This window comes from Rana temporaria, chromosome 7 (genome assembly GCF_905171775.1).
Source record: "Rana temporaria chromosome 7, aRanTem1.1, whole genome shotgun sequence".
NCBI classification, from domain to species: domain Eukaryota; kingdom Metazoa; phylum Chordata; class Amphibia; order Anura; family Ranidae; genus Rana; species Rana temporaria.
This window is the reverse complement of record NC_053495.1, coordinates 17399084-17426320: the sequence shown is the minus strand read 5'-3', so window position 1 is coordinate 17426320 and position 27237 is coordinate 17399084. Positions and strand designations below refer to the sequence as shown.

General features: G+C 46.0%; 1 protein-coding gene across 3 annotated transcripts in view; it reads right to left on the bottom strand.

Moving 5' to 3' along the window:
• PLXNA1 (plexin A1) overlaps positions 1–27237 on the bottom strand; it is a 460603-nt gene that overhangs the window by 187824 nt on the left and 245542 nt on the right. For all 3 annotated transcript variants that reach the window (XM_040358985.1, XM_040358987.1, XM_040358986.1), the window contains exons 4-5: positions 25606–25746; positions 512–612 (exon numbers count right to left, since the gene is read on the bottom strand). In XM_040358985.1, the coding sequence (XP_040214919.1) occupies positions 512–612; positions 25606–25746 (242 nt within the window). The remainder of the gene's footprint in view (positions 1–511; positions 613–25605; positions 25747–27237) is intronic.

The window sequence follows — 27237 nt, the reverse complement described above, 5'->3', positions numbered from 1 at the left end:
CCCTTTGTTTGAAAAGTTTGGAGACCCCTTTGCTCTATAAAATACCAAATCTTCACTTTCTGAATTCCTATCTAGTTTAATCTTCCATGATGGTGAGATTTATAAAGAAATACACGCAGACTTTTATTAAACATGCAGATGTGCGTCTTCTCCTGCGTTTATATGGGATTTGGTACATTTGCTCTCCTCTTTGAAGCAGATTTCTAGGAATGGCCGCCTGCTTTATATGACGAATGTGTCTTCTTCTCACAACCATTTTATCATGATCATGTCCTTGGGAAAGAAAAAACACCGTCTAGGGCTGAAAAATGCGGCAGCCCCCTCTCCTCCACACCTGGCCTAAATTACGGCTCCTCGCTTTGCTGGGCTCCCGCGGGACCCGGAGCGCGGAGGCTCAGGAGGGAGGAGACCCGCGCTATTTAAAGAGCAAGACTGAAAGAGGCTGTCAGTGACGGCGGGGCACGCCGCCCCCCCGGGGGGGACCATCGGGAGAAGAAGCAGTCCTACTTACGTGTTGTGCAGCACACACCATCCGCAGTGAGGGTCCCGGGAGCCCAGGCAGGTGTCACAAGTCTCATACTGCTCACAGCTTTCCACCGGCACCCGCGTCACCTGAAAGAGAGCGCACATCGCCATTAGACCAACACACTGACCCAATGCCATGCTAATATACAACTTACAAAGGGTTACTAAAAATCCACCATAGAATGATGAGCCAGGAAAGAAGCGCACCTGGGATCACTTACATTTTCTGTTCACATTCAGGACATACATTCTTAGGCTGCATTCACACCTGAGCGTTTTGTCGCCTGAAGCGCGACGCCCTAAAACGCTAGAGGGGAAAAAATACATTATTCTCTATGGAGATGGTTCACATGTCCGCTACAAAACGCCTGACGCCGAACGCCTGAAGCCCAAACAAGTTCTGGACCCTTTTTTGTCGCTCGAATTTGGGCGTTTGACATTGGTGACCCTAGACCTGTAAAAAATCGCGGTAAAAAACGCCGCTTTTTTTGCGGCAAATCACGGTAAAAAACGCCGCAAAACGCTACGCTCAGGTGTGAATGCAGCCTAAGCCGTGTGCGATTTTATCACTTCCAGGTATTAATAACATCTCACAGTGATCAGTCCCCCCCCCCTGACCATTTCTGCTTTTCTTTCCTCCACAATCACGTAAATAATGTTATCTGTACAGTTGCTGGCGGAGTTTTACAAACGTTTGACATTGGAGACCCAGTCCATACAAAAATAAAAAATTATTAAAATACAAAATGGCTGACGCGTTTCACACAGCTCTCACTGGAGCGTAAAGAGTTTGTTAACCCCACCCCCAAAAAAATGTATCCTGCAACCACTTCAGCCCTGGAAGGATGTACCCCCCTTCCTGACCAGAGCCCTTTTTGCGATTCTGCACTGCGTCGCTTTAACTGACAATCCCGCGGTCGCGCGACGCTGTATCCCAACAAAATTTACGTCCTTTTTTCCCTCTCACAAATAGCGCTTTCTTTTGATCAACTCTGCGGTTTTTATTTTTTGCGCTATAAACAAAAAAAAAAAAAAGCGTATTTTTTACTCTTTGCTATAATAATCCCACATTTTCTTCCCCCCAATTTTTTTTTTTCATCAGTTTAGGCCGATATGTATTCTACATATTTTTGGGGAAAAAACTACGGCGGCTGGTCGGCAAGTAGTTAAAGCATGTTATATGACACAGTGCTAGGGTGACCATAATCCCCGCCCCCTGCTTGTGATTGGAGAAATCATAAATCCCGCCTCTTGTGTCCAATCACTGTGCTGTGATTCATTACAGCACAAGCTGATTTATGGGAAGGGAGGGTGTCCCTGAATGGTGGTTTGGAAATGTGGTCACCCTACACAGTGCAGCCTGCTATCTACTCTCCTCTCTGCGCTCCTGTGTCCTCCTCCCCCCTCTCTGTCTGTATGTAAACCGCCCCTCCCCCTCCTGCTACTCTCATAACACCAACCTGTATACACCATCAGCACTGCCTCCTAATTCCATTATTTGGCACACATGTAGCCCCAGTTCTCCTCTACAAGTGTGCAAAGTTTGCTGTCTGGGGGACCTACGGCCGGGGAGCACCGATTTTTCAAAGCCGGGCACTCCTATATACTCCCATGTTAAACGTTAGTCGAGGCAGGGGCACAGTGAGGCAGGGGCACATGGACACAGTGAAGCAAGGTGGGGCACAGTGAGGCACGGTGAGGCACAGTGGGGCACGGTGGGGCACAGTGAGGCAGGGGCACAGTGAGGCAAGGTGAGGCAGGTGCCCAGTGAGGCAAGGTGAGGCAGGGGCCCAGCAAGGCAGGGGCCCAGCGAGGCAGGGGCCCAGCGAGGCAGGGGCCCAGCGAGGCAGGGGCCCAGCGAGGCAGGGGCCCAGCGAGGCAGGGGCCCAGCGAGGCAGGGGCATGGGCACAGTGAGGCAAGGTGAGGCACAGTGAGGCATGCAGATGGACACCCTAGGCTTATACTCGAGTCAATACGTTTTCCCAGGTTGCCTCGGCTTCTATTCGGGTCGGCTTATACTCGAGTACATGCGGTATCGTATCGGCGTGGAGTTCAGCTTCGAGTTTATGACATGAGCCCCGCTGATGGAGTCTTGGGGAGGAAGTTCATGGAACGGGTTAATAAGAACGACGTTCGAATCGCATATCTAAGCAGCGGGATGGTGAAGCGATAAATCGGTCTCATTCACAATCTGGAATAAGAAGACGACAAAAGTAGCTCCTCAGCCCAAACATCATTGCTGAGATCGCAGATCGGCGCCCCACTCAACAGCCTGATCAGGAACACACGCTGATTACATTTGCATGGAGACTGGGAGATTTGAGAAGAGGCGCCGCCGCCGCCGTCTTGGGCGTCTCGCCTCCGCACTGCGATTGGCAGACCCGGGAACAAGAATTACTCAAGGTGATTTGGAAGTCCTGATTAGACCTGCCTGTATGATCCCCGTCCTTCACCCTCGCCCGCCATTTCCTACCGCTACTGAAACTTCCGTCATCAAAAGGTACCGCTGTGCCCAGTCCACCGCCTCAGTCTTCTGCTGCCGGTGATGTCGGAAAATGGATGGGGGGGGGGGGGGTCATTAGCGACAAAGTCACCTGTCTGACATCAGCCTAAGTCCTGACGCAAAGCCTTGCACAATTGCTCCTCTCCAGGACTGAGACTCTGATTTCACTGCGAGTTACAAGAGGCATCAAGTCAGAGAGGACCCGCCTCATTCCCTGGCTGGAGGACGTCCAGCATCATCTAGCCCTTTCCAGCCCCCTTCATTCACTGGATTTCATTTCTGGTAATCATAGAGACTCAGAATCATATACGGACATTAGAAGTCTGAATGCAAATACGGCCTTTCTAGGAACGTCCTCTGCTCCAGACTGACACACCCCCACCCCATAAAGGCATCATAACTCCTCCCACTGATTGCCTCAGGACTACAGGCTTGAGAGTTGTACGGGGGCAGGCTGCTTCATCCAGTGTTCACAAACGTCCGACACAAATCATCCCCTACTGTCGCCTCCTACCTTTTGACGTGCTACTAAATTACTATGTTGTAGTCTGAGCCCCCCTTTAACATCAGCGTGCCCATCAGAGGCCCCCTTTACATCAGCGTGCCCATCAGAGCCCCCCTTTACATCAGCGTGCCCACCAGAGCCCCCCTTTACATCAGCGTGCCCACCAGAGCCCCCCTTTACATCAGCTTGCCCACCAGAGCCCCCCTTTACATCAGCTTGCCCACCAGAGCCCCCCTTTACATCAGCGTGCCCACCAGAGCCCCCCTTTACATCAGCGTGCCCACCAGAGCCCCCCTTTACATCACCGTGCCCACCAGAGCCCCCCTTTACATCAGCTTGCCCACCAGAGCCCCCCCTTTACATCAGCGTGCCCATCAGAGCTCCCCTTTACATCAGCATGCCCATCAGAGCCCCCCATTTACATCAGCGTGCCCACCAGAGCCCCCCCCTTTACATAACCGTGCCCACCAGAGCTCCCCTTTACATCAGCTTGCCCACCAGAGCCCCCCCTTTACATCAGCGTGCCCATCAGAGCTCCCCTTTACATCAGCATGCCCATCAGAGGCCCCCCTTTACATCAGCAAGCCCATCAGAGCCCCCCTTTACATCAGCAAGCCCATCAGAGCCCCCCTTTACATCAGCAAGCCCATCAGAGCCCCCCTTTCATCAGAGTGCCCATCAGAGCCCCCCTTTCATCAGAGTGCCCATCAGAGCCCCCCTTTACATCAACATGCCCACCAGAGCCCCCCCTTTACATCAGCGTGCCCATTAGAGCCCCCCCCTTTACATCAGCGTGCCCATCAGAGCCCCCCCTTTACATCAGCGTGCCCATCAGAGCCCCCCCTTTACATCAGCGTGCCCATCAGAGCCCCCCCTTTACATCAGCGTGCCCATCAGAGCCCCCCTTTACATCACCGTGCCCATCAGAGCCCCCCTTTACATCAGCATGCCCATCAGAGCCCCCCTTTACATCAGCATGCCCATCAGAGCCCCCCTTTACATCAGCATGCCCATCAGAGCCCCCCTTTACATCAGCATGCCCATCAGAGCCCCCCTTTACATCAACATGCCCATCAGAGCCCCCCTTTACATCAACATGCCCATCAGAGCCCCCCTTTACATCATAGTGTTTTTATTGCTTTATTTAACATGGTCTCCTATGGGACACGTTCACATCCATGCTTTTTTCAGCTGTTGCGTTGGTGGAAAAGGTCAGGGACAAATAGAGGACACAGACAGCAATAAAAACTGACAGGGGGTCTAATCCCTCTCCACTCTATCCAAAACTGAAAGGTTTTTTTTGCCTTTAATTATACTTTAATGCGATTTTGTTAGGGATTTATTACGGTACTTAATGATGCGAATTTGGCTATCAGAACATTTATAGATAACACATGCAACATTAAATACAATTTTTTTTCCCCCCAAGGTGGCCCCCTGGGTCCAAAAGAGAGCCAATCAGAGCATTGTCGTCCTCAAAATGGCTGCCGGCAGACGGGGGAAGACGCAACGCGTATTTGAAACACGTTTACTTGCTCACTGAAAGCGTTGAAGACATTTCTCCTCGGAGGACTTGGCTTGCTGAATACTCGACAGGCAAATAAAAAGACAATAACTGTTTTTTGTCTTTCTTGCTGCTTCTTCCAGTTTTTTCCGGAGACGCTACATTAAATTCCGAATGTCTCGGCGTGTTCTTTGATAGAAGCGCGCTCCCTCCAGCTCTATCAATAAACACTCCTAAAGAGAGACGGCGAAGGAGATTGTCTCTGGTACGGGGCGGCCTGCGTCTCTTCAATCCTGGAGAACACGGCAGGCGCTTTCATCCGATACGCCAGGCGATGGTATTTATGAAACGCATTAATATTTGCCCGCGGGCGGTTAGGTAATTAAATCCCGCACAGAACGCCTTGTTAATTTACCCGGGTCTTCTCAAAATCTGGCGCGCCCCACAACAGGGACGTTCGACTCCCGTGTGTCTTAGTCGAGTACCTAAGATCTGAAAAATAGAATATTTAAAGTGGAATTCCATCTTTTTTTTTTACCCAGATGTAATTTCTGATGCGACGTTCGCACACTCGCTTTCCTCATAGCTGAGCTCCTCCATGCCTCTTATCAGTTTGGTTGCCCTTCTCTGCACTTTCTCCAGTTCCCCGATATCCTTTTTGAGAACTGGGGCCCAAAACTGAACTGCATATTCCAGATGAGGTCTTACTAATGATTTGTACTGGGGGGGCAAAATTATATCTCTGTCTCTGGAGTCCATACCTCTCTTAATACAAGAAAGGACTTTGCTCGCTTCAGAAACTGCAGCTTGGCATTGCATATTATTGAGCTTATGATCTACCAAATCATCGTTAGAAAGAGGAGAATAAATGTAATCAAAAAAATCTAAATAACGCACAGCAATTAAGTCACCGGTAGGAAAGGGGAATTAAAGGAATTGTAAAGGAAAAAAAAAATTGGGCTAAAATTAATGTCTGTAAACAGACAGAATAGTGTAATGATTCTGTTAAAAAACGAATACCTAGTAAATTCCTTCATCTATATCACCTCCGGCATTCTAGTTTCTGTTCTCTCATTCACTTCCTGGTTTGCGGCTCTCCATGTAAGAACTACATTTCCCAGTATGAATTGCGGCACGCCCAGTAATTCACACCTCCTTGAAGTCTCTAACACGTAGAGAGCGTCCTGCCGCACAGATGTAGTTCCCAGGAGGGGGTGAGCACGTCACTGACCACCACAGTAAAGCCTCCCATCACGGTGGTCAGTAACAATCAGGAAGTGAACAGAACAGAGAAGAAATAGAGCAACTTCTGAGCAAAAACGAACAATGAGGAAGTGAAAAGAGGAATGTATGCAGGTAAAGGATGCTTATTATGAAAAAAAAAAAAAAGTTTTCCTTTACAACCCCTTTAAAGGGGATGTAAAGGTACAATTTTTTTTCCCCTAAATATCTTCCTTTACCTTAGTGCAGTCCTCCTTCACTTACCTCATCCTTCTATTTTGCTTTTAAATGTCCTTATTTCTTCTGAGAAATCCTCACTTCCTGTTCTTCTGTCTAACTCCACACAGTAATGCAAGGCTTTCTCCCTGGTGTGGAGTGTTGTGCTCGCCCCCTCCCTTGGACTACAGGAGTGTCAGGACGCTCTCTACATTGCAGAGAAAGGAGCCGTGTGTTAGTGGGCGTCCTGACTCCCCTGTAGTCCAAGGGAGGGGGCGAGCATGTCACTCCACACCAGGGAGAAAGCCTTGCATTACTGTGTGGAGTTACAGACAGAAGAACAGGAAGTGAGGATTTCTCAGAAGAAATAAGGACATTTAAAAGCAAAATGGAAGGATGAGGTAAGTGAAGGAGGACTGCACTAAGGTAAAGGAAGATATTTAGGGGGAAAAAAATTGTACCGTTACAACCCCTTTAAGTCACCGGTAGAAAAAAGGGAATCAAGTCAGCGGTAGAAAAGGGGAATCAAGTCACCGGTAGAAAAGGGGAATCAAGTCAGCGGTAGAAAAAGGGGAATCAAGTCAGCGGTAGAAAAGGGGAATCAAGTCACCGGTAGAAAAGGGGAATCAAGTCACCGGTAGAAAAGGGGAATCAAGTCAGCGGTAGAAAAAGGGGAATCAAGTCAGCGGTAGAAAAAGGGGAATCAAGTCACCGGTAGAAGAGGGGAATCAAGTCACCGGTAGAAGAGGGGAATCAAGTCACCGGTAGAAAAAGGGGAATCAAGTCACCGGTAGAAAAAGGGGAATCAAGTCACCGGTAGAAAAAGGGGAATCAAGTCACCGGTAGAAAAAGGGGAATCAAGTCACCGGTAGAAAAAGGGGAATCAAGTCACCGGTAGAAAAAGGGGAATCAAGTCACCGGTAGAAAAAGGGGAATCAAGTCACCGGTAGAAAAAGGGGAATCAAGTCACCGGTAGAAAAAGGGGAATCAAGTCACCGGTAGAAAAAGGGGAATCAAGTCACCGGTAGAAAAAGGGGAATCAAGTCACCGGTAGAAGAGGGGAATCAAGTCACCGGTAGAAGAGGGGAATCAAGTCACCGGTAGAAGAGGGGAATCAAGTCACCGGTAGAAGAGGGGAATCAAGTCACCGGTAGAAGAGGGGAATCAAGTCACCGGTAGAAGAGGGGAATCAAGTCACCGGTAGAAGAGGGGAATCAAGTCACCGGTAGAAGAGGGGAATCAAGTCACCGGTAGAAGAGGGGAATCAAGTCACCGGTAGAAGAGGGGAATCAAGTCACCGGTAGAAGAGGGGAATCAAGTAACCGGTAGAAGAGGGGAATCAAGTCACCGGTAGAAAAGGGGAATCAAGTCACCGGTAGAAAAGGGAATCAAGTCACCGGTAGAGAAAGGGAATCAAGTCACCGGTAGAGAAAGGGAATAACTCCAACTTGGGTTTCAAACATACCACCATTCAACATGGCTGAACTGACACCTAGCGTTGATCGCAAGCCCATACGCATATTCGTGTACTAGTAATAACATTGGGGGGGGGGGCAATGAAATATGGTGTCATTATGAGGACAACAGATTACCAGGGCATTAGAAGGACAATTTAACGAAGCATGAGACACATGGAAGTAGGACGCACAGCTGGACTCCCAACCTTACTAGATAAAGCAACTTCAATGCATCACTGGGCCACAAATCTAGGCCAGATAATCTGTCTTATGAAGGACACCTTCGTGTGCCACCTGTCCCCATCGCCAGGGTGCCTCACCCGGAGTTCCGTGTTCCCGGGGACAGGAGGAACGGGAAGATGGAGAAGGTTATCCGGATCCACGGCATGTTTAGAGGAGATTGCACGGCGGCCAATCAATAAAATGGGTGACAGGCTTGAAGGAGACAATATATATTCCATTTAAAAGTCAGCATCGGATGGGGGGCACAGCGGGAAACGGTCAGGGACAATTATTTATAGAGAAGGCCTGAAGCTGTGTCCTACTTTTACATGTACCTGACCGCCTAGGCACAGCGGAGGATTCCAAACTGAGTTCAATCAATATTCATAATGTAGCCTTTACGTTTACTAGGACATGACTTCGTTTTTTTAACCAAGTTCTAGGTGGAAAGTTTTTTTTCCCCTTCGTGTAGACAAATGTTAAAATATTATAAAATATTAATTATTATAAGAATTAAAATGTTCCTAAACCCGCAACAGTAAAATCAGTGGGGTAGATTCAAGAAGCAATTGCGCCTGTGTAACCATAGGTTACACAGCGCAATTGCTTACTTGCCCCGGCGTAACGAGTGCTCCTGATTCAGGAACCTTGTTACGCCGACTGCAGCCTAAGATCTGCGCGGCATAAGGCTCTTATGCCCGCATATCTTAGGCTGCATTCTTGCGATGACCGCTAGGTGGCGTTCCCGTTGTGCTCAGTGTATAGTATGCAAATTGCATACTAACACCGATTCACAACGCTGCGCGAGCCCTGCGTACGCAATTTACGTCGTTTACGTACGGCGGTTTTCGCGCAAGGCTGCCCCTGCCATTAGCAGGGGCAGCCCATGTTACGTATACCCATCGTTCCCGCGTCGCGAAATTTGAATTTTACGTAGTTTGCGTAAGTAAATCGTGAATGGCGCTGGACGCCATTCACGTTCACTTTGAAGCAAATGACGTCCTTGCGACGTAATTTTCCGCAACACACGTCGGGAAAGTTTCCCGACGGAGCATGCACTCTACGATCGGCGCGGGAACGCGCCTAATTTAAATGATTCCCGCCCCCTACGGGATCATTTAAATTACGTGCTCTTGCGCCGGGCATTTTGCCGGCACAATTTACGGAGCTTCTGCTCCGTGAATCAAGGGCAGCGGAGCAAATTTGCGGGGGCGCAGGGCAAAAACGTTGCCCTGCGCCTCCGTAAATAATGCGCAATTCTACCTGAATCCGGGCCAGTCTGTATATGTTAAGCATTCTCATTATACTCACTGTATAATGGGTTAATCCTCTGCATTGTGTAAAAAAGCAGTTTGATTCTCCCCTTTTTTTTTTTACTTTTTTACTGTCCCCAATCCATCCCCTGAGAGTACCGAGTCCTTTTTTTTTTGGAGTAGGGGCATGTGATCAGCACAGAGCCGATCAGCACTGTCCGGAGTGTCAGGGGTCCTGCATCCTCATAGGACAGAGGAGAATGAAAACTCCTCCTACAAGCTTTAACCAGACACTGATAGAAGTCACAAGACTGCTATATGCTGCTGATGAGAAAAGGTATTTTAGCAGTTTAGATTGACGAAAATAATTGCATTTCCATGTTCTGTGGGAGACCAGATATAGAGAATGCAGAGTCCCGGGTTTAGCAACATGAAGTCTGATTTACAAAGTGAATTTTTTTACAGTAAATCTGTGCATTTTTATAGCACTGATCGCTGCAAAAATGACAAAATGGTGTCAAAAGTGTCTGATGTGTCCACCATAATGTTGCAGTCACACTATATATAAAAAATAAAAAAAATCGCTGAATGCCACCATTACTAGTAAAAAACAAAAATAATAAAAATACCATAAAACTATCCCCTATTTTGTAGATGCTATAAACTTTTGCACAAACCAAACGCTGAGGCCCCGAACAGACGAGGGGACATGTCCGCTCGGAGATTTCGGTCTGATGGTTGTACACACCATCAAACCGAAATCCCCGCGGACAGACAGCGCGGCCACGTGGCGGTGACGTGGCGGTGACGTTGACGCCGCCACGTCAGCAAACCAGGAAGCAAAATACTTCCACGCATGCGTCAAATCCATTCGACGCATGCGGGAGATTTCTGTCCACTGGTTAGGTGTACTAACCAGCGGACAGGTCGGACGGACGGGTTTCTAGCCGACAAGTTTTAAAGCATGCTTTAAAACTTTTGTCTGCTGGAAATCTGTCTGCTAGGCTGTACACACGGTCGGATCTGTCCGCTGAAACTGGTCTGCGGACCAGTTTCAGCAGACATGTTCGGTCGTGTGTACGAGGCCTAAGAGATTTTTTTTAACCAAAAATATGTAGAAGAATACGTATCGGCCTAAACTGTGGAATTTATATATATATTTTGGGGGTATTTATTATAGCAAAAAGTAAAAAAAAATAGAATTTTTTCAAAATTGTCGCTCTATTTTTGTTTATAGCGCAAAAAATAAAAACTGCAGAGGTGATCAAATACCACCAAAAGAAAACTATTTGTGGGGGGGAAAAAACACGCCAATTTTGTTTGGGAGCCACGTCGCACGACCGCGCAATTGTCATTTAAATCGACGCAGTGCCGAATCACAAAAAGTGGCCTGGCCTTTGGCCAGCCAAATGGTCCGGGGCTGAAGTGGTTAAGATTACTCCAAATTATCTTCGCACAGTAGACGTGAATTTTCAGTCCCTATTCGTGAAACTCTTTCTTCAAAGTCCAGATTTTGGCTATTTTTAGATGCTTTTTGTTGTACGTTTCCGTCTTACTACAGCCGTTCATCCAATAAGAGAGTATTGCTTAATAATGCAAAAACTCTTCTTTTCCTGAAAATCTGAAGAGATTTTCTTTTCTTCTTTTACTTTTTGAAGGTTTATTTCTTTTTTTTTTTCTTCTTTTTATCCCTCGAGCGCCCCTGCTTGAACTATAGCTGGCTGGATGGCTGTCCCCCTTTGTTAATAAAGTGAAATATTTGATCGGGGGTTACAGTTATCAGGGCAGCAGAGAATGTAATTAAATGCACAGTTGTAAGTGAGCTTGAAGGGCCATGAAGGATTTTAATCAAATGTAGAAGGAGCAATTAATGGAATGCCTGCAACCCTTCTAGGCTGCCTGATGCTCTCTAGGCCTCCAACAGTATCCTGCACGGTGGGGACAATTGAAGGAGGGGGGGGGGGGGGGGCGACGAGATACGCTTTCATCTAGTTGGGTTCCCTGTGGAATGAGAAAATAGGATTGCTTGTTGGAAGACTATTGATCCGGCCATACAGACCTCTTCAGATCGTTACTAATATATCTTTAGTATACTTGGTGCGTTAAATAGAGGTGCAAGAGGGAGCTGCCCCTTGCGTCTGCCACCTCGAAATTAAATGTGGCCGGTATCGGGTTTAATGTGGCGGTGCTTCACCTGAATTATGAATCCAGAGCACCCCGGCGTGGTGAAAAAAAAAATCATAGAAATTTTATATATAGATTGAAACATACACGCGTTATATGGATGCCACGTCTAACAGAAAGAAAGTCTAAAGGTTTAACCACTTGCTTACTGGGCACTTAAACCCCCTTTCATGCCCAGACCAATTTTTAGATTCCAGCACTCGCACACTTTGAATGACAATTGCGCGGTCATGCAATGCTGTACCCCAAATTACATTTTTATATTTTTCCCCACAAAGAGAGCTTTCTTTTGGTGGTATTAAGACCCCTTTCACACTGGGGCGTTTTTCAGGCGTTAAAAAAAGAAGCTCCTAAAAGAAGCCTTATCTGCAATCCCAATGTGAAAGCCTGAGTGCTTTCAGAGCCCTTTCACACTGCCAACGCCGGAAAAACGCTGGTAAAGCGCTGCCAAGACCCCGTTCACACTGGGGCGTTTTTCAGGCGCTTTGGCGTTAAAAAATAAAAAAAAGCACCTCAATGGGAAGGGACGCTTTAGGAGCGGTGTATTCAACACTCCTAAAGCCCTGCAAAGAAGCTGCTTGCAGGACTTTTTTTTTTACGCCCTGCCAGCGCCTCAGTGTGAAAGCACTCTGGCTTTTACATTGGGATTGCAGATGCAGCGTCTTTCATGCGCTTTACAGGCACTTTTTTTTTAACGCTAAAGAGCCTGAAAAACACCCCATTGTGAAAGGGGTCTTACTCACTGTTGGGTTTATTATATTTTTTTCTAAGTAAAAAAAAAAAAAAACGAAAAAATACCAACAAACAAAACACACCCCCCCCCCTCAAAAAAAAATTCAGTGTGTTAAAAAAAATTGTAAACAGGTAATTTTTCTCTTTGATTGATGTGTGCTGATGAGGCGACACTGATAAGGCGGCACTGATGGGTTCGAACGATAAAGTAAAAGAAATACATACATACTCACATATAAATGCAGCTGTCCCACATTGGCTCTAATACTCAGAACCGAGTGATCACATAACCACCGATTGCTCAGTTCTCAATCTGCTCCAAGCAGAGAGAAGTAATGATCAGTCACAGTTCAACTATCTGCTCCTCCAGCACTGGAGCGTTGGGCAGTGCAGACATGGGCAGCTGGTTGCGACTCCGAGGTGGAGCCAGAAGTCAAACGGTGGAACCTAGGTTTACCAAAAAATAACTTTACCCACGCTCAACTGGTCTGTTACCACATAGATTGTCAAGGGCTGGTGCTCATGGCTGCAGTGCACGCTCCCAAGGCGTCAATCCATACAAGAAATTAGCCGGCAACCCGGAGCATTCCAAGTTCTTTATCAGGCGACATTAAACGTGGCACATAGCCAACATTTTTCAGCCATGGCAGTCTTCTTCAAAGCGTTTGACGTAGCCCAATGAAGAATTTGGAACTTGGAACGCACTGGGTTGCCGTAAAATTTAATTTGCGGATTGAGAACCTGATTTTATGCGCTACACTGCTTAACCATTGGCTTTTGTGAGCATGCACTTATTGGTTTTCATTTCCTAATGAAGTGTTGATGGTAAATAAGGATGAGCTCCGGCGTGTTCACGCACCGCACGTGCAGAGCCCGCCAGGTCGTCGGCACTGCGCTAATCACAGGCAGTGAGACATTGTCCCAATGTGCGGCTGCAGAGATCAGGAAATGTCTCACTGCCTGCGATTAGCGCAGCACAAAGCCGACTTCCTGGCAGGTTCTCCACGTGGGCTGTGCGAACACACAGGAGCTCATCCTTAATGATAATCCACTAGGCCTTTGTGCAATTCTGCTTTTGTTCATGTGATCTCAAGATTCCCCCGATCTCAAGAGGGCGGCAGTGGCACTGCACATTGGTCTTGGTTGAGAGCTGATGGTGACTACCAATTACAGTTCGTTTTGCACAGAGTAATCCCGATCCTCGTCTTCTGGGGTCCCTCGGCGGCTGTCTCTGGTCCTCCCCGTAAGTACTGACCACACTCATGCGAGAGAGCTCGCATGGTGGTGAGTAATTGTGGGCGCGCTCCCGTGATACAGCAAGCGGCCATAGCCGTTCACTGTATCACTCGGCCGTGCCGCGTCACTGGATGCGATTGACAGCAGCGCCAGCCAATGGCTGCGCTGCTCTCAATCCATCCGCTCTAGCCAATTAGCGGCCAGGCTGAGTGCCAAAGAGGATCTCGGGACCGAGCGCGGGAATTTCGAGGGGTCAGGTAAGTATAACGGGTGCTCGGAGGGGGCGGCGGCAGCATCAGATGTTTTTTCACCTTAATGCATAGATTGCATTAAAGGTGAAAACTATTTTTACTTTACAACTCCTTTAATCTTTACAAAATGAAAAAGATGGGCTTTGGCTTTAGGACTACATTAAATAATAACCTGCAAGAATCACAGCACTGGTCACTAGAAGATACATTTGGATTTAGCAGCCCAAACAGTTAGGTCGCAACTTAGCCCAGTACTGATCTATGCTACACATCTCCTTCCATAACCATCGACTCAGTCCAGGTCTTCCCATCTCCTGCCATAACCATCGGCTCAGTCCAGGTCTTCCCATCTCCTGCCATAACCATCGTCTTAGTCCAGGTCTTCCCATCTCCTGCCATAACCATCGGCTCAGTCCAGGCCTTCCCATCTCCTGCCATAACCATCGACTCAGTCCAGGTCTTCCCATCTCCTGCCATAACCATCGACTCAGTCCAGGTCTTCCCATCTCCTGCCATAACCATCGGCTCAGTCCAGGTCTTCACATCTCCTGCCATAACCATCGTCTCAGTCCAGGTCTTCCCATCTCCTGCCATAACCATCGACTCAGTCCAGGTCTTCCCATCTCCTGCCATAACCATCGGCTCAGTCCAGGTCTTCCCATCTCCTGCCATGCTCAGTCCAGGCCTTCCCATCTCCTGCCATAACTATCGTCTCAGTCCAGGTCTTCCCATCTCCTGCCATAACTATCGTCTCAGTCCAGGTCTTCCCATCTCCTGCCATAACCATCGACTCAGTCCAGGTCTTCCCATCTCCTGCCATAACCATCGGCTCAGTCCAGGTCTTCCTATCTCCTGCCATAACCATCGACTCAGTCCAGGTCTTCTAAAATGAAATGTACTAAGTAAAGAAAACTTGTCTTGTTTCTACAACTCCACAGAAAACTTCCTGCCTTAACTTAAAGAGGAATTTGAAAAATGGCTCCAAATCTAATTTCCGAGTCCTCAAAGAAATTTCCCGTTCGATCTCCCTCTCCTTTTTTTTGTTGCTTGAAAAAAGCTGCCAGCAAGCCCATCGATCTTAATCTCACAAATAAACTTCTCTGAAATTCCTTATCTCCCTCCGAGAGCAGCTTGGATGGTATCCAAATCTAACGGATTAAGAAAAGGGGATGCTTCTGGAAGGGTCCCAAAAAAGCAGACCTGCTCAATAGTGGTAGACATGCATTGTCCGGGTTCTTGCTAATTCTCTATTTCTCTTGAAGAGATCATGGAGCTGGGCCAAGATCCGACTGGAAGGACAGTCCGATGAATACAAAATGGTCGGAGGGGATGATGTCTTTACAGGAACAGTAAGAACTGGAAGAAAATTTAGGCGTAGAAATGGGCAGTATTACAGACACATGCTCGATATCAATTTTTAACAAATTGCGCACAATAAAAATAAACACGCCCCAGTCAACTACTTTTTTTCAAAATTCTCACTCAACGCTGCTTCCCTGAACTTCCAGCCTTCACAGAAGAGAGTTAATAGTGGACAGTGCAGTCTCCAGTCATTCTGAGCTTGAAGAGGGGAGGCAGAGGAGCAGGCGAGTGCCTTGCCATCCTGGGCTGTGTGTTCATTTTGATGCACACAGTTTAAGGAGGAGCAACTCCATACCTGCATACAAGGATGGTTCCATAGGGTACTGCAATAGAAAGGAGCCACCCTGAAAATGGGAAACTTGGAGCGGAGGTCATGACACCAGTTTAAACTGGAACATAGGGGAGGATTAAAAGATAAAGAAGTTATATAAATAGTAAGTGTTACATTTGCCACTGAAAGTGCTTAAAAAAACTCACTTTAAGACAGGTTCACTTTAAAATATAAAATGATATCAAGCAATGAGTCAGTCCACTCTGTGACCCTGCAATCATAAATCAGAAGAGTAAGATTGGCTCTTAGGTACATCTAAATCTACTTGTTCATCCAACGCTACCCTCTTTACTAATTGACAATGTTGTTGTCCAAGGGTGGCCATGTTGCTCCTCTATAGACACAGGGAAGAAGCCACTCAATGGATTTGGTTTGACTGATATACAATGACCTGTACAAAAGAGAACCTACACAGACGAGGCTCTCACTGCATTAACACTGCATGCATTAGTCAATCCGTCTCCAAACAGCTGCCCAAGGCCAGATGAGGCCCTTTGCTTGCCTTTATCCTGCCCATTGGAGCACCATTTCATCCAGTGATACCAACAGGGCATAAATTCCCCCTCCAACACCAAAAAAGGGGCACCAATCTTACCAACGATGGGGCAAAATTTGTGCCAACGATGGGGCAAAATTCGTGCCAACGATGGGGCAAAATTCATCCCACCGACACCAACGATGGGGCAAAATTCATCCCACCGACACCAACGATGGGGCGAAATTCGTCCCACAGACACCAACGATGGGGCAAAATTCGTCCCACCGACACCAACGATGGGGCAAAATTCGTCCCACCGACACCAACGATGGGGCAAAATTTGTCCCACCGACACCAACGATGGGGCAAAATTCGTCCCACCGACACCAACGATGGGGCAAAATTCGTCCCACTGACACCCAATGGTCACGGTCCAGCCCCCCTAAAGGATGAGCTCTGAGATAGTCTATTTCTGACATCACAGAAAAGAGATGAATCAGACCAGCTGCTAAACCCCATGCTTACCAATCAAAAGATGGTGGCCAAAGGCACATGAGGCTGCCACATGAATTAGTCAGCAGAACATGTGGCTGAACTGGCCAGTATCTTGCAAATCCACAGAACTGATCATCAAAAATAAGGTCCCTGCCGGTCCGGTAAGAGACAGTCTCTATGAAGTCAAGTTATAGGCATTCAATGGGAAAGATATAAAGATATATATATATATATATATATATATATATATATATATATATATATATATATATATATATATATATAAATAAATAAATAAATAAAGAGAGAGAGAGAGAGAGGGGGGGGTAGTATTCAATCCTTTTTAATATCAACTTTCACAGTTTTGAAGAAAACCAAATCATTTTCTACAGCTGGAACTTTAGAACCAGGAAGAATCCAATTATATATGTAATGAATGTATGTAACATATAGACCACAAACTCTCAGGATTGTAGTACTTCCTGCTTCCTCCCAAGTGGCCCATACAGACCAACATGTGATTTATGGAGAGAAAAGTTCACGAAAAGAAAACTACGAATCTGAAGTGTTCCCAAATGTGGAGGCCCAATTATACAAATACAGAAGATGGTGGAAGATGACCAAATACCAAAATGTCCTAAAATTTTTATAAATATTTACATCAACAAGAATTTAGGTTTGACAAGGACCCTTTATGGGTTTCTGATCAAACTTTAGTATGCTTGTCCCACTCTCAAGTCCTGCTCTGCAACAATTCGAGGAGATCTATAGAAAAGGTCATAAACTGTTGTTTAAGAGCCTTCACCAACCGTAACAAAAATCGGAAAAGCCCCAATACACAGAACAGGCAACAGAACACAGGTCTACCAATGAGTTCCCCACTGATGATCAACAACTCTTGTCAAGTTCTTACCCAATGAGAGTTCAATACTCGTTCTAATATATATCTGTAAATTCACTGTTTTCTCAGAGGTCATCCAAATGTTGAGCCCTGAAAAGCGTTGGCCGTTTTTAATATGACTTTTTTTTTTAACTAAACTATTAAAATGATCTTTTATCCGGTATCGGTCTCGTGCTTCTGCATTTCTATGGTTTAAGCTACTGTTGGGTGAACATCAAGGGAAGTTTTGGGAGCTTGTTCGAAATTTTCCTTCATCTGACTACATGTACGAATCTAAAAAGTTTCCAGCATTGTTTAAGAATGGCTTTTAAAGCCCCAATCTGAGAAAAAAAAATAATCAACTGTACATCTCTCCCTCTCACCTATCCTTTACTCTCTCCCCCCCCCCCTTCTCTTATCTGGTGAAGGCAGATATACTCACCTAAAGCAAGCCATTATGCAATTTTATTGCTTGATTCTCCCATCAACACATTCAATCCCTCCCGTAGCGCCATTGTGCTTTGCCGGTGGGGAGCGTGGGGAACCTTCCATGCCGGCATAACACAATGGTCACTGGCTTTGGCCGCCAGCAGTGATCGCATGCAAAAAAGTCTGACAGGTTGTACTGAAGTCAATCAATAAATTGACTTCAGTACAAGCCCGCCTATAGATGGGTTGATCCTTGGCAAGTCCCTGTTGACCCAGCCGATGCGTTTTCGTCATACGCAACATCAGGGGCACCATCGTGCCTGATGACGTCATGTATGACAAAACGCATCAAATGGATCTACCCGCACAAGTTACCACGCATGCCCAAGTGAAGGTCGGCCATTTTGGTTTCTGGAAAACAACCAAATTTATCTACACGCTTGTTCTAAAGATATTTTTTTTTTTTAAGTATTACTTCTTACCACATTAAATTGATTTTAAACAGTATCACGCTATGTCAGTTACTTCTTCAATACATGCCTGGTGATTCAATCTCACCCCACAGGGGAGTTACATTTAAGGGCTATATTTCCTGGTTTATGGTCATCTGCTTCCACGCTACCCGGTCATCCAAAGATAGGGAAAGCAATTGAGATTTGGTTCGTTTGGCTTGGCTTTTGTAAATAACGTTTATGTGACTGCTCTTATTAGGGGGTCGCATACTATCTGGTAAGCACGCCTTAATTTTGGTCGGTGTCACCCATTTGCTCTTGCTTTCTTCACGGCTTGTGGGACTTCTTATCTTGATAAACTTTTATATGATTGCACAGATACTTGGATCACCTTAGTGGACATTCAACTCTCATCTTATTCATTGATTTGCACTAGTTCATCACGTTTTGAATTTTAGGGTTGCACTATTGTTTTATACATATATAAACATAGCAGCAAAAACTTTCAAAACCTATTCTTCCAACTTGTTGCTTTTTGCATTTAAAGCTGTCCTGTTACTCCCCAGACAATTCGCTTAAATCCATATTTCTTCCCGTTCAGGGAGGCCAGCGGTGGGAGTACAAAACCCTTCGTACTGTCACTTTCTCCAGCTTTAGGATGCAGAAAAAGAAGTTTGTTCAAGAGAGATGACATAAATCTGTGTGCGCTCATATGCTATTTATACAACAGCCCTCTCAGCAATGGCGCACAGAGAACCCTTCACAAGAGATGTCCCTCTGGGGGGGTTGTACGAGGTGTGAAAACCCCCCACAGCTGTCAGAGGATTGTCTGAAACACCTCAGAAGTTCCTCCTGGCAGGCACAGGAGGGGGCCGCGGGAAGCTGAACAGAACAGAGAGGCTGTCACACATCGATAGAGAAAAAAAAAAAGGGGGCCCTTACGGTTCTGAGATCCTCCAATCCATCAAAGCCAGAAGTAAAAGGAGAGCGAAGCTGTCAGCCATCCAGTCTCCAACCAAGAAAGTCACATGCATGGATAACAACGAAGAGGACTTCTTCCTTGGCGCTCTCCTTTACTGCCACTTCTCCTCCATCCTGAGATGAGGCGTCCAATCAGGACTGCCTTCTTCACATCCTAATGATGGCGCCTTGGCTGACAAGGCCTTGTCACCTGCTTACTTTTCTGTTTGTTATACTCTCTTTTTTTGCAGACAGCTCCTAGGAAAGGACGCTGGCAGCTGTAAGTCTGTTTGACGTAGGCCCTTTAATCAACAACAGGAGCGCAAGAAGAGATGGAGGAAGCGGAGAAAGAGTGAGATTGGGAAGAATGTACAATTATCCAACTGACAACGGAAGTCGAAGACTGAAAATCACGTCAGGTTCTACAGGCTTCTGAACTTTGATTCACAGGAACAGGAGGATTTACAGGTTTCTTTTTTTATTATACTGAACTGTGAAAGTGAGAAGAGTTTTCTTACAACCCTTAGCAATCCTCACCTTAAAAAAATCAAATAAAATATGTAGATAAAAAGGAGACAGAATATTTTAGGCTTCAATCACACAAAAAAAAAAGGCTGTAAATGTCAATGGAAAAGGAAAAGTCCTGGAAGTCCCACATCTCTGAGGCCCGTCATACACCTTCTAACTGGATTTTGCAGAGATGTGTGACTTTCAGCACTTTTCAATTAGATGTCCAATGCCGCGTACACACGATCTGATTTTCCGTCAGAAAAACTTTGGATGTTTTTTCTGACGGAATTCTGCTCAAGCTTGGCTTGCATACTAAACAGCCACACAAAAGTTCTCTAAACTTTCGACCGTCAAGAACGCAGTGACGTACAACGAGCTGAGAAAATTTAGTTCAATGCTTCCAAGCATGCGTCGAATTGTTTCCGAGCATGCCTCGGAATTTTTTCCGTCGGAATTGGTACAGACGACTGGAATTTCCGATTGTTTTTTTTTCCCCCATCGGAAAATTTGACAACCAGCTCTCAATTTTTTGTTGGCGGAAATTCCGTCAGGAAAAGTCCAAAAGAGCCTACACACGGTCGGAATTTCCGACCAAAGGCTCACATCAGACTTTTCTTGTCGGAAACTCCGACCGTGTGTACGGGGCATAAAGCTGGGATGAGCTCTGTCCTTGTCTGCACTTCAAGCGGTTTCTACATAAGAGGACCTGTTGGAGCCTTGAGAGGCACCTGTAATTTTAGTTTGGGCCACACAGTGTAGAACGTTTAATTCTAACTGGCTGAAAAAAACACTATCACTTATCTGAAAATAAGGATCCCTTATCGAACAAGTGCAATAGGATCCAAAGGGTCACTTTAAAACTACATCCACTTTATAGATATAGGGTGATTATCTTTCTCGTCCACAAAGCTTGATTGTATATGAAGTACACACTTTGCCTGTCACAGTGGGCATACCTCTGAAGTGGTCTTCAGGAAATATGTCCCAGAGAGATGGAATATGGCCCAGGACCTGTATAGCATATCTAGTGGCTGACTACAAGCTGAGGAAAACACCTGTGCAGGGTCTTGCACCCAAGGCAACATCACAGACTGCCCCCACATTGTTGGGTCAGGGTACGGTTCCCAAGGCTTTACCAAGGTTGTGCCGATCCATAAGCACTGCTTCTACCTGAGGTTTTAATGACTGAGGATTTGACTGAAGAATCTGATTATAAAAAAATGAGAATAACCCCTAGTTGGCTAAGAGATTTTTCCATGAAGAAGAAGAGGGCCGTCACCTTCGGTTACTCGCAAAAAAACTTACTGTAGGACTCACAAAAAAAAAATCTGACTCCGTGGAGTGGGGTGGTGTTATAGAGGATGCACAGTGGCTCTGTCCTCGAAAGCATTGCCCATGTCAAATCATCTGAAGGTACAAGCATATATCCAGGATCTATGAATATTTTGCCTGTGTCCTGTACTATACGATTAAGATACATTGCTCGTTCGTTCACAGAACCCACCACCTGAAGTCTCTGCTCCTTGCCTCTAGGAAGGCGAGCTTTGCCATCCACAATGGTGACCACATCTAGCACAGCTTGGGAGCCCCTATACTTTTATTACAGCAACAATCTAACCTAAAAATATTATCAAGAAGGAATGGCCTTCTTCCTAATAACATCAGCCTGAACAATTAAGCTTCCCCCCTTCTCCCCTGATCTGGCCATGGGGTAATAACTACACGTTATAAGTAACATTTGGTAAATTATCACTTTGGGTCGGAAAGACCCTTAAAAGTATGATTCCAGATAAAAAATAATTGGGGGGGGGGGGGGGTTAGACCCCCAACCTAATTTATTTAATGCCTGTGTGCCCGTCTGTATTTGCCAGTAAGGCAAGGTAATTCTGGGAAGGGAGATTACTTCCTGTTCTAGTGACAACTGAAGCAAGAAAGTGAGTATTCCCCTCTAAAAAAATTGAAATCTTTCCCATTCTACCTAAAAAAAAAAAAAGTTTTGGCAAGAGTTCCACTACAAACTTGCTAAGTGACTGTGGGAATCTCCCCTTTGCTTTCTCAATTCTGTTTCTATAGCAAATTATATTTAAAAAAAAAAGAGGGGTGGGTGGGTTTGGGGGGAGACATGGACCAACAGAGACATCAAGAGTCTAACATCTCAAGAGCCAACATAAAAAGCCAACAGGAAAACCCAAACAGTCTCTCACGTACCCCAGTGGACCTTTACTTTGCTCTAAGCACATTTTAAATGCTTTTTATTCACCCAACAAAACCATACATTAGCATCACAATTCATGGACAACAATGCTGACACCAGAGACCACCAGTAACCTACATGAAATCTCTCATACCATGGAAAATAAACCCCTAGCAACAGCGAGCAAGTCAAAGGTCGCTCTGTTGAGTGAGTGATGGTTGTGCGATAACTGTATCCCAGCAAACGCATAAAAAGCCCTTTCATAGGCAAATGTGTCAATTGTACGGATGATTTTTTTCTGTATAGCTGGTGGAATGTGGAGCAGAAAATCATTGTCGGCAAAGTAACACGAAGCGACATCAGTGCAAAAGGGCTACAAAAATAGTACAAAGTGGATCTGTTACAACGGTGCAATGGAAGAGGGTGGTGAAGGCAATTCCTCATCTCTACTTGTTCCAGGTGAGGGACGCAAAGTGCAGATGAGGAGAGCAGCACAAGTTAGTAAGAGAGTCTGGAAAAAGATTTTTACTCTCGCTATAAGAGCAGAAGCGAAAGCCGACACGTTTTGAGACTCAAAAACTCCTCCATTGGTGCTGGCAGTGACCGGGGAAAATACTGGACACTAGTCTAACCTTTCCTTGCTTTTGTTGGTCAGTATTCTCCCCCCATCACTACCAGCAATCGAACCCTGAAGCCTGTTGGCTTTAGTTCTTGACATTTCATGAGGATTAATAAGAAGTGATATTAAATCCTTGTTTTTTGTTTGTTTTTCTAAATAACAAACATGTTATACTTGCCTGCTCTGTGTAATAGTTTTGCACAGAGCAGCCCAGATCCTCCTCTTCTCAGGTCCCCTGCCAGTGCTCCTGCCCCCCCAGCAAGCCGCTTGCTCTGGGGTCACCCCAGCAGGTGTGCTCTCGTGCCTCTGTGTGTCCATTCAGAGTGGTGGCTTGGCCACGCTCCCTCCATCTCTTGACTGTCTCCCCGGCTGTGATGAACAGTGGGAGCCAATGGGAGGCAAGGCTCTCATTCAGGGGGGGGGGGGGTATTCGGGAGGGCTGCTGCACACATGGAGTGCATGAAGGTAAAAAACCTTGTGCCTTTACAACCACTTTAACTGCTTGCCTGCCTCACGCACTTGTACATCGGCAGAATGGCACGGACAGGCAAAGCAACGTATACAAATATACGTTAATTTGAATTTGCCGCCTAGTGGGCGCACGTCTGCCGCGGTCTTTGTGACCGTGGGACCCGCAGACTCTATGTCCGCCGGTGTCTCGCGATCGTGTCACGGAGCGACAGAACGGGGGGATGCCTTTGTAAACAAGCCATCTCCCTGTTCTGCCTAGTGACAGGACACCAATATTCTGCTCCCTCTCATCGGGAGCAGAGATCAGTGTCCTGTTACAGTAAGCCCCGCCCCCACAGTTAGAATCACTCCTTATGACACACTTAACCCCTTCGCTGCCAGTGTCAATAACACAGTAATCAGTGCATTTGTATAGCACTGATCGCTGTATAAATGACAATGGTCCCAAAACAGCGTCAAAAGTGTGTGTCCGCCATAATGTTGCAGTCACGATAAAAATCGTAGATCGCAACCATTACTAGTAAAAATAATAATAATAAAAATGCCATAAAACGACCCCCTATTTTGTAGACGCTATAACTCTTTCGCAAACCAATCAACATACGCTTATTGCGATTTTTTTTTACCAAAAATATGCCGAAGAATACATTGGGCGAACAATTTAGCCCAAGGAACGATCGTATGATTTTCTGATAGTGTATACACGTTTGACAGCCGATTCTGTCCTTATGAACTAAAATTTCCGAAGCAACAAACTCCCAAAACATTTTTGCACAGGAAAACACCACACTATTTTAGTTTAACTACTTAAAGACCACCCACAGCATATATACTGTGGCAGGGCAGCTTTATTGCGCGAAACATTGTACTTTCACAGAGGAGGAGACAATGTGCGTGCCCGGCCTGACGCCATGTCTGCCAGCCACCCGTGATCGTGGTACAGAGAGGCAGAACGGGAATCTGTAAACAAGACAGATCCCTGTTCTGACAGGGGACAACATGTAGATCTGCTGTTCCTAGTGATTAGAAACAGCGATTACTGTGTTGTTCCTGTCAGCACTTCCCCCACACAGTAACAAAACACAGTGAGGGAACACATTTAACCCTTTGATCGTCCTGATGTTAACCCATTCCCTGCCAGTGTCATTTATACAGTAATCAGTGCAATTATTTTGGATATGCATTATAGCAGAAAGCCCTAAAGCAGGGGTGGCCAACCAGTGGCCCGGGGCCACATGTGGCCCACGGAGCTCTCTGATGTGGCCCCCGACCTTCTTCTCTGGAATGGAGGGTTGGCAAGCCCAGATCGCAGGTTGCCGGCCATACCACAGCATCAGTGTTGTGAATGAAGCTGGTGGTAGAGGAAGAAAGCAGGAGCAGAGCCACATAAGCCGATGCTTCCTCTACAGTGCCGACTTTTGCCACAGGTGGAGTCTATGGCAAAGTTCAGCTAACCCGCAGGATAGACATAGGTGCACTACGCTGCACCCACGGTGTGGGTATACCGCAGCACATCAGTGTGAAAGCAGTCTTGGGCTCTTTTCACAAGATCGGCCCGACCAAATGAAACCCTTAATTCACCTCTATAGAGCGACAGATGTCTGTTTATGCCCACCTACCTCCAATCCGAAAAACAGAAGAGAATTCATCCCCTTTCATCTGGACGGATAGGAGGGCCTATAGAGTAGCCGTGACCTGTCTTCCGCCCGCTCCGCTCATAGTGGCCCTCGAATGGTTACCAAGTTGCTTAAGTGGCCCTCGCTCTTCAAAAGGTTGGGCACCCCTGCCCTAAAGTGTATGCAACAACAACAACTCTAAGGCCTCGTACACACGATAGGTTAACCAGAGGACAGCGGTCTGAAGGACCGTTTTCATCGGTCCAAACCGATCGTGTGTAGGCCCCATAGGTTAAAAAAAAGCCAACTTGCTTTAAAATTAACCTATGGATTCCTAACCGATGGGAAAAAAACAATCGTTAGTAGGCACAACCATTGGTAAAAATCCGCGCATGCTCAGAATCAAGTCAACGCATGCTTGGAAGCATTAAACTTTGTTTTTTTCAGCACGGCGTTGTGTTTTACGTCGCCGCGTTGTGACATGATCGTTTTTTTAACTGATGGTGTGTAGGCGCGACGAACCATCAGTCAGCTTCATCAGTTAACCTATGACAACGGTCCTTCAGACCGTTCTCCTCTGGTTAACCTATCGTGTGTACGAGGTTTAACAAATTCTTCTTTGTACCAGCAACAAGAATGTCACCCACCAAGATGTCATAGAATATTCTTCCTTTATAAAAAATAGCCAGCTAAAATAAAAAAGGTCTATACTGACATGTTTCCAGCTAGGCACAGCTCCTTCTTAAAGATTCCTCGAGAAAGCGCTGTGCCTAGCGCAAAATATCTCAGAAAGACCAATTTAAAAGTGCATGTTTAAAAAATAAATAAATTTGAGCAGAGATGTAAATGAGCAATTAATCAGATCAAAGAAAGCAAATATCTAATTCATCTACAGTAATTCTGTGATTGAATGCAAATTACCCCTTGCGTTCTAAAATAGGCCCATTGATGTTTGCTGACTTTATAAACACATTCAAATTAAAACCCATCAGCATTACCTGCTTCTCAGATATAGCGTAGATATACTGGCGTTCGGGGCTGAGAACCAAGTCCCTGAGGATGGCGTTTCCTTCGTGAACCAGTACGTTCTCATACTGCTGGGAGGCGTGGGGGAATGGGCTGGACAGGTCGACCAAGATCTATAAAAGAAAAACAAGAAAGTTGGTTAGGCCCTTTAAAAGCAATAAACATCACAAATCAATTTCCACATACATGTTAGAAAGACATTTTGGTAAAGAAGACAGGAGTGTGGCCACTGACAGAACACAGGCACTTTGTACAACAAATTTGTACTTGGGAGAAGCCCAGGAAAGTGTGTCCACCAGTAAGTTGTGTAGTCAGTTTGGTGATAGACACTACTGGAGGGCAGCTTTTTTCTAAACCAAACTGCAGCCCATATGGTGAATGCGGATTTTTTTTTGCAGTTTTCTGGCCCTTGAGACGCTTTCTCCAGATACTAGGCACTGTTCCTCCCACTGACACCAATGATGGGGCACTATTCCTCCCACTGACAACAATGATGGGCCACTATTCCTCCCACTGACACCAATGAGGCCCTATTCCTTCCACTGACACGACACAAAAAAAGAATCCGACAATCGTTATAACTCTCCCTTGCACTATTATTACCTTTAGCCTAGGTTCACACTGCTGCGAATTCAAAATCGCGGTAAAATGCGCGATTTTACCGCGATTTGGCGGCCGCGATTTTGGCCGCAATTTAATGTAAATCGCGGCCCGAAATCGCAAAAAGTAGTACCGGAACTACTTTTTGAAATCGCAGATGCGGCGTCGCACTGATTAGGACAGTGCCATTGCCGACAATTGCCGCCGATCAAATCGTTCCAAATCGTACCCAGTGTGAACCAGGGCTTAAGAAGAACTAAACTGATGCCAGCCACATGCAAGGCAGTTCTAAAAACTTTCCATTAACTTTCGATTAAAAAATAATGTGCCTTAAACCACCACCATTTTCAGGTTTTTGAAATAGAAAGAATGGGCAGTTCTAAAAACTTTCCATTAACTTTCGATTAAAAAATAATGTGCCTTAACCCACCACCTTTGGTTTAATATTTTCAGGTTTTAGAAATAGAAAGAATGGGCAGTTCTCTTCTCAACAAACCATTTTTTCAAATGAAAGTTGATGAAACCCTTCCAGAACTGCCATGTTCATGGTCAACATAAGGTTGTGTTGTAGAACCATGAAAACGACTTTGCTCTAGGCCAGCCTCTCTCAACCGTTTCAGTACAGAGGAAGCCTTGAAATAACTTTCTGGTCTCGGGGTACCCCTGCTAAAAATTACTATATCTACAACTCATGATACATTAGTGTGATGATTAGTGGGAAGAATGCGCCTTACACTTGTGGTTATTGGGAAGAATTTCCCCCTTACAGAGAGCTAAAAAGCTTAATGGCGTCAGTAGGAACTAACCTGAGAGGCAAAAATTGTTCATTGCACAAGGAAGCGAGGAGCAATTTCTGCCTCTGAAGGAACCATAGCAACCTCTAGAACACAGGTGTCAAACAAAAGGCCCGCGGGCCGAATCTGGCCCTCCAGGACATTTTATGTGGCCCTCGCACGTCCCCTGCAACTGCAGGAGAGCTCCAGCCCTCCACTGGTCCTACTCCA